The following is a 14,588-nucleotide window of genomic DNA, read 5'->3' as shown; positions in this document are numbered from 1 at the left end:
CTCCTGCTCGAGAATAAGACTGTTTCATTTGGGGTCAGTTACTCCCTTAACAACAGCTAGAACTTCTATGTCAGAAGTGGCTAAACTTTTTGCCGTCGCATGTCAAAAGTGGGGGTCTCGCGGGGGGGGGTCTCGCGCATGCGTGCCCACACCCATAATTCAATGCCCTGCGCCCCCCTGCCCCGCTTTTGGCACACGATGGCAAAAAGATTACCGGTGGGCCTGGTAGGCCCGTTTTTTCGCCCTCCCCAGGCTCCAGAGGCTTTTCTGGAGCCTGGGGAGGGTGAAAACGGCCTTCCCCCGCCCCAGAGGCACTCCGGAGGCCGGAAACGGGTCATTTCCCGACTTCCAATGGGCCCGGAAGTCCTGAAAATCAGCTGGCAAGCGCACGCATGCACACTGGAGCTGAGCTAGGACAACGCTTGCGTGCCCACAGATATGGCTCCACGTGCCACCTGCGGCACACATGCCATAGGTTCTATGTCAAATCCTGAGCCATATCACGCTCTTATGATAATCTCAAGGAGAATATTTGTAGCTCAGGGTTGACATGAGGGGTCCTTGGTGCTCTCTGAGCTTGCTTGTTTTCTGGCAGACGTTTCATTGCCCAAACTAGTAACATCATCAGCTCCTTGATGATATGCATCAGTGCAGCACTGGTGATGTTACTTAGTTTGGGTAATGAAAACATCTGCAAGAAAACCAGCAAGCTCAGAGAGCATCAAGGACCCTTTGTGAAATTGCTAAATAGACGCAACTTTACAAATATTATTTGTTTTTTAAAAAAATGAACCTCCCCCCCCCCCCGGTAAGCCCCCAATTCTAACAAAGAAGCAATCGTGTCTATATCTTGTTCTCTTCTTCTCACAGCAGTCACCTAGAGTTCCTACATCGTAGCGCAAATCATTTTTGAAAATTCTTTTTGTTTCAAAAACTAGTTTGGTTTACCACTCTCTCAGTTTGTGCATAGTAAGTGGTTTATGACAGGAGCAGACTCAAAATTCTGTGAGCCCGGGGGTGCTATCCAGCAGGTTCTGACAGGTTCTGGAGAACCGGTAGCAGAAATTTTGAGTAATTCGGAGAACCGGCAAATACCACCTCTGGCTGGCCCCAAAGTGTGGTGGGAATGGAGATTTTGCAATATCCTTCCCCCAGGAGTGGGGAGGGAATGGGGATTTTGCAGTATCCTTCCCCTGCCACGCCCACCAAGCCACGCCCACAGAACCAGTAGTAAAAAAATTTGAATTCCATCCCCGCGTGAGCCGATTTAATAAACCCACGAGAGAAATAGGAAAGGCAGGGAAGGGCTTTTGGGGACTCCCCTGATGTCAATTTTTTTTGCTTTTTGTTTTTCTAGGGATCCTTGGCAACAAAGAGGTGTATGTTTTTAATCTCACCTCCCTCACGAAGTCTGAAAATATCTTGTCGGCTCTGTTGCATTACTACATCGGAGATCTCCAAAACGGCAGCACCAACTGCCCTCAACCCAACAGCTGTTCTCCTCTGGGCCTCAGAAAATCAGACCTGCAGATCAAGCTTTTGCTGTTGAGCTCCTTATCACCAGCAAACCAATCACGAACCCTGGGACGTTACTTGGTCAACATCTCTACTGCTTTGCAGGTTGACCATTTGTGGCAATGCAAAAACATTACTCAGGACTTGAGGCGAGCAAAGGAGCACAACCATCTTATGATCGGGGTCCAGATGGCCTCCCTTGGCCAACCTCCGTGGAAGAGCCTGCATCTCAGCTATGAGCCGTACATCCTGGTCTACGCCAACGACTCCGCCATTTCAGAACCGGAGAGTGTGGTTTCTAGCTTGCAAGGTCATTGGAATCCACCGCCTGGGACTTTCCCCAAATTGGATAGCCGGTCAATCAACGACCTCAGTGGACAGCGGCCCAAACGTTCCACCAGCTTTCTACTGCCTTTGCAGAACAACGAGCTCCCGGGAGCCGAATATCAGTACAGCGAGGACGAAAGATGGGAGGAGAGGAAGCACTACAAAACCCTGCAGCCGCGGCTGGCAGAAAGGTCAAAGGGCAAGAAGAAGCCCAGAAAACACAGCCATCAGAAGAGCCAGACGCTTCAGTTTGACGAGCAGACCCTGAAAAAGGCGAGGCGGAAGCAATGGAATGAACCGAGGTCTTGCTCAAGGCGCTATCTCAAAGTAGATTTCGCGGATATAGGCTGGAGCGAATGGATCATTTCTCCTAAAGCTTTTGATGCTTACTATTGCTCAGGTGAATGCCAGTTCCCTATTCCAAAGGTACTGTATCTCTATTTTTCTTTATCTTTCTTCTTCTTCTTCTTTTTTAGGGGGAAAAAAAAAGTTATGCTTTTTTTTCTTTGCCACTGGGTGCAATACAAAGAAGATCCTCTCTTCTAGCACTCCAAATGTGGCTTTGTTAAAAAAAAATCAATAAAAAAATCCAGCTTGCTTGTTATTAAACTACAGTACAGCATGCAAGAAATGGGCCATTTACTAGATAGATACGATAAACAGAGATCTGTTTTTAAGGTCCGCTGCTGTCATAACGAAGTACAAAGCCAAAACTGGTGGATGCAGGCTTATAAAAACAAAATCACGGGGGGTGAAATGCATCAAATTTTACAGTAAATCCCGAGACACTGTCAATTTCTTGCTACATAATAATGATGCCTGAACTCTTAAAATGCCTATTTAGTTAATCACTCCTAATCCCATCCCCTGGGTGCCAGTTTCTAAAAATATAATAATGTCTAACTCTTTGGGAAAGTTGCAGCTTCTTCCTAAAATATGCTGTTCTGAAAAATAAATGCTCCTATTGATTTAGGATGCCACAGGCCATGAGAATCCAGAAGGCTAAATTGCAACACCAACTTTCAGCGGTTTAGATTATGCACAACAGTTCAGTCAAATCCTTTGAATAGACGCCATGCAGATTCTCTTATATCTCAAGGGCTTGCTGTCCTTCCATTTCCTCCAATGTCAACCAGGCTCTGCTGATGTTGTGGCCCGCCAGCCGCCAGCAGATTTGGACAGTGAGGAGGTTGGGGAGCAATATGGGCCAGTCCTGGAGTCTGGGGAAGGCTCTGATGAAAGCTCTGCGTCGGAGGCAATGAGGGGGCCAGGGCCATATACCAGTTATCAGCTGCCTTCGGAGTCAGACATCAGTGAGGCAGACAAACAGCTGGAGCCTGTTCCCAGTGTGCGCATGCACAGAGTTGCCAGATGAAGGGAACAGCTAAAGAACAAGGGTCGACTTAGGAGTAAGGCCACAGGTGGACGATGAAGGAATAAAAGAGGAGCGAAAGGGGAGTGGAGTTTGCAGGAGACAATTAGTTCGCCTAATTGGTTTGTGACTCTCCGAGAATCCTTGCCAAGTTTTGAAGATATCGGCCTGGCAGCTCTCCAAGCCAGATAAGGTCTGTAACTGTAAATTCTCCCTGAAGGTGAATGAGAGGAATTCACTGTTTGTTTAATAAAAGGGGTTTTGTAGGGACCAGGATTCTGCTTCGTGCTTTTTGGGGAAGCCTAGGTCAGAAGAGCTGATGAAAAGTCCAGAGAATTTTCTTGAAACCCATTAATAATTCTCCCAATTAGAAAGCAAACAAAGGAAATATTTCATAAGTCATAAAATCAATCCCATCAGATAACGTGCAAGGTTAGCATGGGACAAGGAAGCTATTTAAAGAAAACACAGATGGTAGTTTTCAACTTACAACCATTTGTTTAATGACCGCACTGGGAAAAAGTGACTCGTGGCCATTTTTCACACTTATGACCTTTGCAATCAAAATTTGGATACTTGGCAACTGGTTCATATATCTTTACGTTGGTTGCAGCATTCCGGGAGTCATGCGATCCCTTTTTGCGACCTTCTGACAAGCAAAGTCAATGGGGAAGCCAGATTCACTTAACAACCATGTTATTAAATTAACAACTGCAGGGATTCACTAAACAAACGTGGCAAGAAAGGTCATAAAATGGAGCATTTAACAACTGTTTTGCTTAGCAGTGGAAATTTTGGTCTCAATTGTGGTCGTAAGTCGAGGACTACCTGTATTAAGATGATCTCAGATGCACCCAGCAACCAACACCAGTTGATATTGAGATATTGGTATTAATGGATATACCCTGTTTTCCCCAAAATAAGACATCCCCTGATAATAAGCCCAATCGGGCTTTTGAGCGCATGGCAATAAGGCTAAGCGCTTATTTCAAGGTTCAAAAAAATATAAGACAGGGTCTTATTTTCGGGAAAACACGGTAGTCAGAAGCAGTGACAGTAATAGAGTTGGAAGGGACCTTGGAGGTCATCTAGTCCAACCCCCTGCTCACATGGGAGACCTGTACTAGGGATTCGAACCGTCGAACTATCAACCTTTCTGATCGACAAGCTCAGTGTCTTAGCCACTTGAGCCGCTATTGAATACTCCTAAAATAGCAATAGCACTTGGACTTATATACCGCTTCACAGTGATTTATAGGCCCTCTCTAAGCGGTTTTACAGAGTCAGCCTCTTGCCCCCCAACAATCTGGGTCCTCATTTTACCCATCTCGGAAGGATGGAAGGCTGAGTCAACCTTGAGCCTGATGAGATTCGAACTGCCAAATTGCAAGGCAGCCAGCAGTCAGCAGAAGTAGCCTGCAGTACTGCATTCTAACCACTGCGCCACCACGTCTCTTTTTGGGCACTGCACGTCTGGGTCATTATTTTCATATAAGGCCAAAAATTAAGCAGAGTTTACAAGTGCTTTTCAAAAATATTTTAAAATCAAATTAAAATGTATTCAAATCACAACACTGATGAGATTCTCAGATGTATTCAAACTACGTACATACATTCCTATAGGAACTGATCTGTCTGAAAGGGCATTTAAGACATCAGCATAATATGAGCATCGTGCCAACCATTTAAAATACATAATCAAGCAACTGCTTTGCGTAGACAGTTATACACCAGGAATTCACAACTAATTTTGGAGCACGTGTAACCTTTGGGGAGTGTTCCTAAGTAAAGGCAATCAAAAGATGATGTCATCTGAAGAAGAGTACACTAGATGCCATTCAAATTGCATTAAAGTAATGAACTGCCTTGATGGCCCACCCTAATTCATCATTTTTCCCTTTGTCACATTCAAAAAAATCACAGTTTGGTGGGAACATTTGGAGCAGAGGTGGTATTCAGCAAGTTCTGACTAGTTCTGGAGAACGGTTAGCGGAAATTTTGAGTAGTTTGGAGAACAAGTAAACACCACCTCTGACTGGCCTCACCCCCATCTATTCTCTGCCTCCCGAGTCCCAGCTGATCGGGAGGAAATGGGGATTTTGCTGTAATCTTTCCCTGGAGTGGGGAGGGAATGGAGATTTTACTATATCCTTCCCCTAACACGCCCACCAAGCCACACTACAGAACCAGTAGTAAAAAGTTTTGAATCCTACCACTGATTTGGAGGTTGTTTGTAGCCTCACATTAGGCAGTTTCGTTGTATTTCTACATATTGGTATTTGCCATGGTGGTTAATATTTGGATTATGTCAGTGCTTTATATGTTCCTTTCCTTCTCCAGCTCCACATATTCAACCAGGCACTTCCATGCAAGGGTACACCAAGAATGTATAGCAGGGGTGTCAAACTCAAGGCCCGGGGGCCATATCTGGCCCGCGGGGTGCTTAGATCTAGCCCGCGGGGCTGCCCTGGAAACAGCAAAGGACAGGCCCGCGGTGCCTCTGCCAGCCAAAACAGAGCTTTGTTTTTGTTGGCAGAGGATTGCAGGAGGCCGTCCCAGCTGAAAACGGAGCTCGGGAGCCTGTTTCCACTGGCAGAGCGCTTGGGTCGCCACAGGTGCCCCCGACACGAGTGATGTTGAGCTGGCCACGCCCACCCCAGCCCCCCAAGGTCAAACACAACCCTGATGCGGCCCTCAATGAAATCGAGTTTGACATCCCTGATGTACAGTCGCCAAAATATATATTCAATTTCACTGCAGGCTTGCTAACATTTCAGTGTAGCGAGTGAATGTTAATGAATATTAAGCTCCATGCATAAAACACCCATGCAATGCTTCAGATACCGTTTGAAAGAGAGCCTCTGCAATGCAGGCAGGTATCTGAATGAGTTGTTGACAGGCTGTGTTTGCACTCCTGCACGTTCTGAAGAACGGCTTCCGAATCGCAGCGGATGTGAGAGGCAGTGTTTGGAAGCTGAGTGGCACAAGGAACAGCACGAAGTTGAGTGGCACTGTAGAGTTTTCAGCCTGAACGGGCTCCTATGGCACCCTTCTGGCCAAAACGGGGCACGGGGGCCTGGACCACCTCCTGCAGCATCCTGCCAGCCAGTTTTTGCTAGCAGAGGCACTGCAGGCTTGTCCTTTGCTATTTCCAGGCCCGCTCCACGGGCCGGATCTGAGCACCCCCACGGGCCTTGAGTTTAACACCCTTGGTAATAATTCACAATTGAAGTTTTTGCAAGAAGGGAGTTTCAGATCGTGAAAAAATCTTCTAAATTAAATGCCTTGTGTTTCCAGCTGCAGGAAGAAAGCCCTGAAATTAAAATAAGCAATGACCTTTGTTATGAAAAAAAAAAGTAAGCTTATAGAACAATCCTTCTTGAGCATCTAGGAATCAAACTAGATTTGAGTGTTTATGTGTACCGGTAGTCCTTGACTCACAACTACAATTGAGGTTGTGAAGAAGGGAAAAAGAAAGAAAAGGTGTTGACTTCCGACTCTCTTTGGTAATAGTAGTTTAAAGAAAAAAGGGGGGTTTTGCAGGGTTGGGCTTCAAAACTTTTAGCAGGGGGTTCTCTTCCCAGTTGCTGGGTGGGTGTGGCCATGGTGGGTGTGGCCTAATCACCCTCCTGCACCATGGTGGGGGGTGGGGGGTCATTTTTGCTCTCCCTGGGTTCCGGAAGCTTTCCTCAAGCCTCCAGGAGGGCAAAAACAGCCTCCCTAGGCTCCGGGCCCATTTTCGGCCTTCCCGAGCTTCCAGTGGGCCCATTTTTCGCCCTCCCCGAGCCTCCACATGTACTCTGCACTTACCTGCATCCAAAACAGGCTGTGTGGGGACTCCTGGGAAGGGCGGGGTGGGTGGGGCCAGCCAGGAGTGGGATTTGGGGGTTCTCCAAACAGCACAGAATCTTAGCTAGAGGTTCTCCCGAACCCTCAGCAGCCCACCCCTGGGGTTGGTTTTTTTGTTTTGTTTTTGTTTTTGTTTACCACTGGGTGCAATGCAAAGAAAATCCTCTCTTTTAACACTCCAACTGTGGCGTCTGTCCCATCTCCTCCCCCCATGACCGGCCAGCAGAGAACAACTGGATAGCTCAGCAGACTAATGCATTGTAATTAACATCCAGCTGTCTGCAATTAGTAAGTTCGAATCTCACCAGGCTCAAGGTTGACTCAGCCTTCCATCCTTTCTAAGGTAGGTAAATTGAGGACCCAGTTTGTGGGGGAAATAAGCTGACTTTGTAAAAAATATACAAAAGTATGAAGGCTATTGCTTAACGCACTGTAAGCCACCCTGAGTCTCCGGAGAAGGGCGGCATATAAATCAAATTTAAAAAAAAAATGCTGATCCGGCCCTCCAAGAAATCCAGTTAGACACTCCTGTACCAGACGGTAGTAGGAGACCGCTGAGTTTAAATGGTGGGGAAGGCAAGATTTTCATTTTGAATATCCACCTTTACTGTAGGACCAGTCTTTGCTCAGGGCTAGATGGACAGTTGCCTTGGAAAGCATTTTCCCCAGCTTCCATGGCCTTGTGACAGCAGGATGTCGGTCTGAATATTTACTGACATTTCTTTTATTTTTCCTCCACCATTTTATGATCTTTCACGAAGTCTTCGAGGCAGCTAACAATTATTTTTAACAACTCGGTCATTGAGAATATTGCATAATGACTAAATTAAATCAGACAAACCAAAACAAAACCAGTACTGTCATGAAAATTCACTCATGCAGCTGATTGTCACATTTCCCAAAACCATTTTTCTGCTGATGTTTCTCCTTTTATTTGCACTTTCCCCCCAAATTACATTTATGGTGGTTTTTCCCGGGACACTACAGCATTTATAAATATGAGTCAGTTGTCAAGCGTCTGAATTTTGATCACACGATCACAAGGATGCTGTAACAATTGTAAGTTTGAACTTGGTCTTAAGTTCATTTTTTCAGGGTGGTTGTAACTTCGAACAGTCACTAAACTGTTGTAAATCAAGGTCTATCTCTAATCCTGATTCTTTGAGCCTGACAAGATTTCAAATGTTTGAAAATTCTTCAGGAATTTCAAATTTCAAATTCTTCCTTAATTCAGTAATTTGCTACATTTCATTTTATTAGATTTCAGTTCTGTTATTTGTTTTATTACAACAACCTATCCTTTCAACAACATGTTTGCATTAAATAAACTATTTTGTTAATAAGCACATTAGTTCAAGCTTGCAAATAATAGTAATCCATTTTTTTTTCATCCCATCTGTTCCAACTGTATTAGTCATCTGCATTTATACTGACAATTTATTTATACAAAATCTTGGTCAGTGAGATGTGATTCACGGAAAGCAGAGGCAACCAAGCAAATTGCTGTTTTACAAATCTATACGAAGTTTGTTTTTTAGGAGGCCGAATAGCATGTCACGTTATTGTGACTTTTTGAATAACAGCAAAAACAGCTCCGGGCAGAGAATTTCCTAATCATTTTTCCGCCATAGTAGGCTTCTTTCAATATAATAAAAGACAATTTGCTTTCAAAATGTCTTTTTAAAAGAAGAGGATTTTCTGAGAAATTCTTGAAGAATTAATGTGGTGCTGTTGGGATAAAGACAGGTTAATTAAGTAGTTAGAACAATTAATCAGTGAAATTGACTTGCCTCCAGAAACTGTGAATCCTCCAACAATGCAAGTTTTTAAGAAGAGATTGGATAACCATTTGTCTGAAATGGTATAGGGTTTCCTGCCTGAGCAGGGGGTTGGACTAGAAGACCTCCAAGGTCCCTTCCAACTCTGTTATTTTGTTCTGTTCCATAAATCTGGAAATATCCTGTTTTCATTGTTTCTTCCATAATCTGCAAATTCTGGCTTCTCAACTCGTTAATGAAATCTCAGGAGAGAAAATTCTTTGGGGGGAAAAATATTCTCAGCAGAACATTTGAAAGAGAAAAGATGTGCCCTATTAGAATAGAATAGAATAGAATAGAATAGAATAGAGTAGAGTAGAGTAGAGTAGAGTAGCGTAGCGTAGCGTAGCGTAGCGTAGCGTAGAGTAGAATAGAGTAGAATAGCATAGCATAGCATAGCATAGCATAGCATAGCATAGCATAGCATAGCATAGCATAGAATAGAATAGAATAGAATAGAATAGAATAGAATAGAATAGAATAGAATAATTTATTGGCCAAGTGTGATTGGGCACACAAGGAATTTGTCTTGGTGCATATACTCTCAGTGTACATAAAGAAAAAATAAAATATATTCGTCAAGAATCATAAGATACAATACTTAATGATAGTCATAGGGTACAAATAAGCAATCAAATCATACTAGGAATCAATCAATATCAATATAAATCGTAAGCAATCAATACAGTCATGTATTGAGTTTTCTTATTTATCCTTTTTTTCTACAGGCCCTGAAGCCCTCCAACCACGCGACCATTCAGAGCATCGTGAGGGCCGTAGGGGTAGTCTCTGGCATCCCGGAGCCTTGCTGTGTTCCAGACAAGATGACATCTCTCAGCATTTTATTCTTCGACGAAAACAAAAACGTGGTCCTCAAAGTGTATCCAAATATGACAGTGGAATCCTGTGCCTGCAGATAACCTTCCTACTTTCCACGGCGACTTTTGTTGCTTCATAAACCTCTCCTCTTTCCATTTACCAAAGCATATTGTTGTCCAGTTTTACAAACGGATGAGTAAGCAAGAGCTGAGAAGGAACATGGAATAAGTTTCCCCAACGGTAATTTTCCTACTGTGAGCATAGGGAAGGAAGTTCAGAAAGCTCACCACAGGGGCAAATAACATGGGGAGGTCTCAGTGGTGGTGGGGAAGATAAGAAAATGAAAACTGGAAAGAGTTCCCTCAGGAACTGAAGATTAGCAGGAAAACACAATATGTTGTTTTATGCTATGTTTGAAGACTGTTCACCCAAGCTGCTGGTTTTCCCCAATCCATTCTTCCAGAATGTAATGGTGAAGGAGATTTTAATATACGTATTGTGCTTTTAAAGCTAAGCTTTCTACTTTAGGTTATAAGAAGACTCGAAATATACCATATGCGAGTAAGATCCTACTTCCCATATTTCAAAGATTCAAATAGTCTTTTTTTTTTTTTTAAATATCTTAATTCGTTGGTTTTCCTGGCATAACACGCCAGTCGTGTTTTGCTCTACCCCTCACAAAAAAGCAAGGGCTTTCATTCTTAAAATAACAGGAACTTTTTATCTGAAAGCAGAAATACGTTTCTGGTGCTTATTTAGTAAAAAGATTGGGTTACCTTACACCTCTGTTTGTTATAAAATCTTGATCTCTTGATCTTGGTACTTTACACCAGAAAGAAGTGATAAAGGTGGGGTAGAGTTTCAAATTTAAGTTTGCCAGTCAATTATGGTAGCCTATAATTGTAATAACCATTTCACAATGGGAATTGTGTAGCACGCTTACACATTTTCAGGATATTATGGGCAGGGAATCAAGATGGCAGCCATGGCCATAGGATTGAAGCTGCCATTTTGACTTTTTATTACCCTGCTATAGAGAACCTGATATAATAGTCACTCTGTGAGGGAGACTGATGGTTTGTAAATGTGATATATATATAAATAAAACAATTGTCCACTCAAGGCCCAGTAGGAATAACTTCCAGGGTAATGGGTATAAAATTGCAGCCTATCCGGGTGATGATCTCTACAGACTGAAGTCAAGGATTAAAGAAAATATAACAAATATGTTTAATGCATGACCCATCTGGGAAGGGAACTGATACGTTCTTAATTAGGACCCGGATCATCAAAGTTGAAATGCCATTCCTTGATTTATTGGGTTGATTTTCACATGTTGTCTGAACTCGGCCACTGGAGTTTGTGAAGCTATATAAGCTAGGTGAATTGTGATGTATTTAATGAACTATGGTTAAGCCATGGCTTAGCAAGATGTATGAACTCAGCTTTGCTCTCAGAATCTATTTCAGTGTTAAAATGCAGTCACCCCTGTTAGTTAGAGGCAGTTGTGCCAATATACAGAATCCATATGTATTGCGGAAAGGAGGACAGTCAAGATGGCAGCCACAATAGAAGCGTAGCTATTAGAAGCAAGCAGCCATCACTTGTCATGAAAAGCCAAGTCAGTCGCTTTATGGTTTGTCACACATATTACAAGAATCTCTCAAGACTGCTTGCATTCCCAGGAATGACCAGATAAAGCTTCAAAGATTTTGGGGGAGGTCAAACTTGCACGCTTGTGGCTGTGCAAAAATTCCAAGCTAAGCCCTCACTTGACCCTTCCTTCCAGGCTAACGGGCAATTTCCCAACACTTGTCCTCTTCTTTACACGCATCATGCATGTAAAACACATTTAAAAGGGGTGGGGCTTCAAACTTGTCCTAACAGCCATCTTGCCACGCACATCTCAATGACGGTACATGCATAACTATGTAGAACGTAGATCTTGGGCCTTCAAACTTGGCAACTTTTAAGACTTGTTGACTTCATTTCTGGCTGAGGAACTCTGGGGGTTGAAGTCCACAAGTCTTAAAAGTTGCCAGGTTTGGAGGCCCCTGCCCTAGATCATTTGGAAAGGTTAGGATCTGGGTTCAAATCTACCCTTGCATCTTCTGCATCTTAACAGGAGATGGAAAGTGCCTTCCACGCTCTGCCAAAAACTCTGGGGCAATTTTCTTGCATTCAGGCAAAACTGTAGCAGTGCAAATGGGGTTTTTCAGCTTTAATTTCTAGAGAGGCGAGTTGCAGGTTCAAAAGGTTGAACACTGCTTTAAAGAACAGTCAATTCATTTGTGATTAATCCTACCGCCTCCTTGTCTATGTAAAATGTATATAAATAATGAAATAAGACTTTTGTACATTTTTTTGTTTAGGAATAAATGCTTGTACAGTTGGCATCACTATAGTTTTTAAAAAGCCAAAGGATATTTGTATATGGAAAGAAGCTTTTATCGATGCATTTAATTTATTTCTAATGCATATGTTAATTAATTTCTGCATTTTAGTACTCTTAAAACACACAGCAGTTTTTATATTAATTTTGAAATTTTATATATCTATGTATCTGCCTTCAAAAGTAAATGTGTATATCCCAGATCACAAACAAGGATATTTTCACTACTAATATATAAGCTTGTCTGATTTGTTTGTTTCTCTCCTTTAGTTAACAATGCTTTTTTTCCTCACTGCATATTATTGTGCACAAGGTTATGTTTTTGAAAAACAGCATAGCATGAAGTTTAGGATCCTTGTTTATTTTCTAGTAACCATGAAAAATATTTGTGACAAAATCACTGCAGTCCGCAGTTGTTAAAAAGAGGGATGTGTGGAAGTATATTTTTTTTGTGTTTCTGTATTAATTCTAAGCTACCTAATTCAAACTTCCTGGGCAAATACTAGTAGTCCTTGACTTATGACCACATGAGTTGAAATTTCTATTGCTAAGCAAGACAATCATTAAGTGAGTTTTGCACCATTTTATGACTTTTCTTGCCCCAATTTAGTGAATCATTGAAGTTGTTTTAAGTTAGTAGCATGGTTGTTAAGTGAATTTTCCATTGACTTTGGTAGTCAGAAGGTCGCAAAAAGTGATCACATGAATCCAGGACACTGCAGCCATCATAAATACATGCGTCCAAATTTTGATCATGTGACCATGGGGATGCTGCAATGGTCATAAATGTGAAAATGGTCATAGGTCACTTATTTCAGTGCAGTTGTAACTTCAAATGGTCACTAAACAAATGCTTATAAGTGGAGAACTACCTATATGCAGAATTGAAACGATATTTTAAAACATTTGTAATTTTGCATTCTAATTCTCTACTACAAGTTCTTATCTATTCTAACTATAGGACTGGAGCAAGTTCCTCCCAATCTTGACCTCACTTCACGTCCCTGATGTGGCAGGGAAAATAGGCAGAGAGAGTACTTACTATCTACCTTCCCTTGAACTCCTGAATGAAAGCCAGAGTGGAAATCAAAATTTAAAAAGAAAAAACAACAACACTATTGCAATGCAGACATCAGAAGCCACATAGATAAATAGAAATATGATAACATGAATATCTTGCGTACATATCTGTATATGTATATTTGCCAATTATATATTTGCATGTATTGAAACAAGAGTACAAAGTCATGCATGACTTTTTATATACCCTTTAAAAAAATAATAATCTCAAAGTGCCGCATTAGCAGGATAGAATTATTTTAAAGTGGGAGGAAAAGCAGAACCTGAGTGAAAGTGAAATGGATTGGTTTTTCCACGTCCAGTGAAAACACACCGTAAAGATTTATTTGGCGAATTTACTGGCGTCGCCAGTAAATTGGTGTGATTTATCGAGCTCAGTTCACACTCGATTCATCCTTATTACTCTATCCTTTTTCCTGGATTTGTAAATGAGGATTTCCTTTAAATCATTATCTCTGGTTGGTTGGTTGGTTGGTATATAACTACTGGGAATGGGCTTTACAGCCCTCTCTAAGCGGTTTTACAGAGTCAGCCTCTTGCCCCCAACCAACTGGGTCCTCATTTTACCGACTTTGGAAGGATGGAAAGCTGAGGCAACCTTGAGCCTGGTAAGATTTGAACTGCCAAATTGCAGGCAGCCAGCAGGCAGCAGAAATAGCCTGCAGTACTGCACTCTAACCACTGCGCCACCACGGCTCATAAACAATTGGTTTAGTTTCACTAAGTTGTAAGGACTAACCAAAAAGCATTTCCAATTTTATGGGGAAAGTCAGATTGCTTGATTTTTTTTTTTGTAATCATCAGCTACTTGGGTACCTAAAGGTAAGTACATGGCTGCAGTTTTCCAGAACTGATGGAGTTATAGTTCAGTTCTTTTTGAAGATAAAGTAACTAAGATCTTCAAAACATTACAGCTCTTCTTAAAGGATTTGATTGTTTTCTTCATTTGTCATTCATCAGAACAGAACAGAACAGAACAGAACAGAACAGAACAGAACAGAATAGAATAGAATAGAATAGAATGGAATGGAAGAATAGAATAGAAAATAATATTAGAATGGAATAGAATAATGGAATGGAATAGAATAGAATTCTTTATTGGCCAAGTGTGATTGGACACACAAGGAATTTGTCTTGGTGCATACGCTCTCAGTGTACATAAAAGAAAAGATACATTTGTCAAGAATCATATGGTACAACACTTAATGATAGTCATAGGGAACAAGTAAGCAATCAAATCATACTAGGAAACAATCAATATAAATCATAAGGACTCAAGCAACAAAGTTACAGTCATACAGTCATAAGTGGGAGGAGATGGGTGATAGGAACAATGATAGGGGTAACAGGATGATGTATGCCCAGGTTCGGGCCGGTTTGTCCATACCAGTAGTAAAAAAATGCTACTGTTTCCGGC

General features: G+C 42.0%; 1 protein-coding gene across 1 annotated transcript in view; it reads left to right on the top strand.

The window, feature by feature from the left end:
* BMP3 (bone morphogenetic protein 3) overlaps positions 1 to 9,800 on the top strand; it is a 31,925-nt gene extending 22,125 nt beyond the window's left edge. Inside the window, exons 2-3 of the mRNA XM_070948849.1 lie at positions 1,358 to 2,268; positions 9,609 to 9,800. Coding sequence (XP_070804950.1) covers positions 1,358 to 2,268; positions 9,609 to 9,800 — 1,103 coding nt within the window. The remainder of the gene's footprint in view (positions 1 to 1,357; positions 2,269 to 9,608) is intronic.
* Positions 9,801 to 14,588: the final 4,788 nt, after the last annotated feature.

Source organism: Pituophis catenifer, unplaced genomic scaffold, assembly GCF_029215685.1.
Source record: "Pituophis catenifer annectens isolate HBS135680 unplaced genomic scaffold, rPitCat1.0.hap2 SCAF_8, whole genome shotgun sequence".
NCBI lineage: Eukaryota > Metazoa > Chordata > Lepidosauria > Squamata > Colubridae > Pituophis > Pituophis catenifer.
Note: the sequence above shows the minus strand (reverse complement) of the source record. Positions and strands in the feature narration are given on the sequence as shown.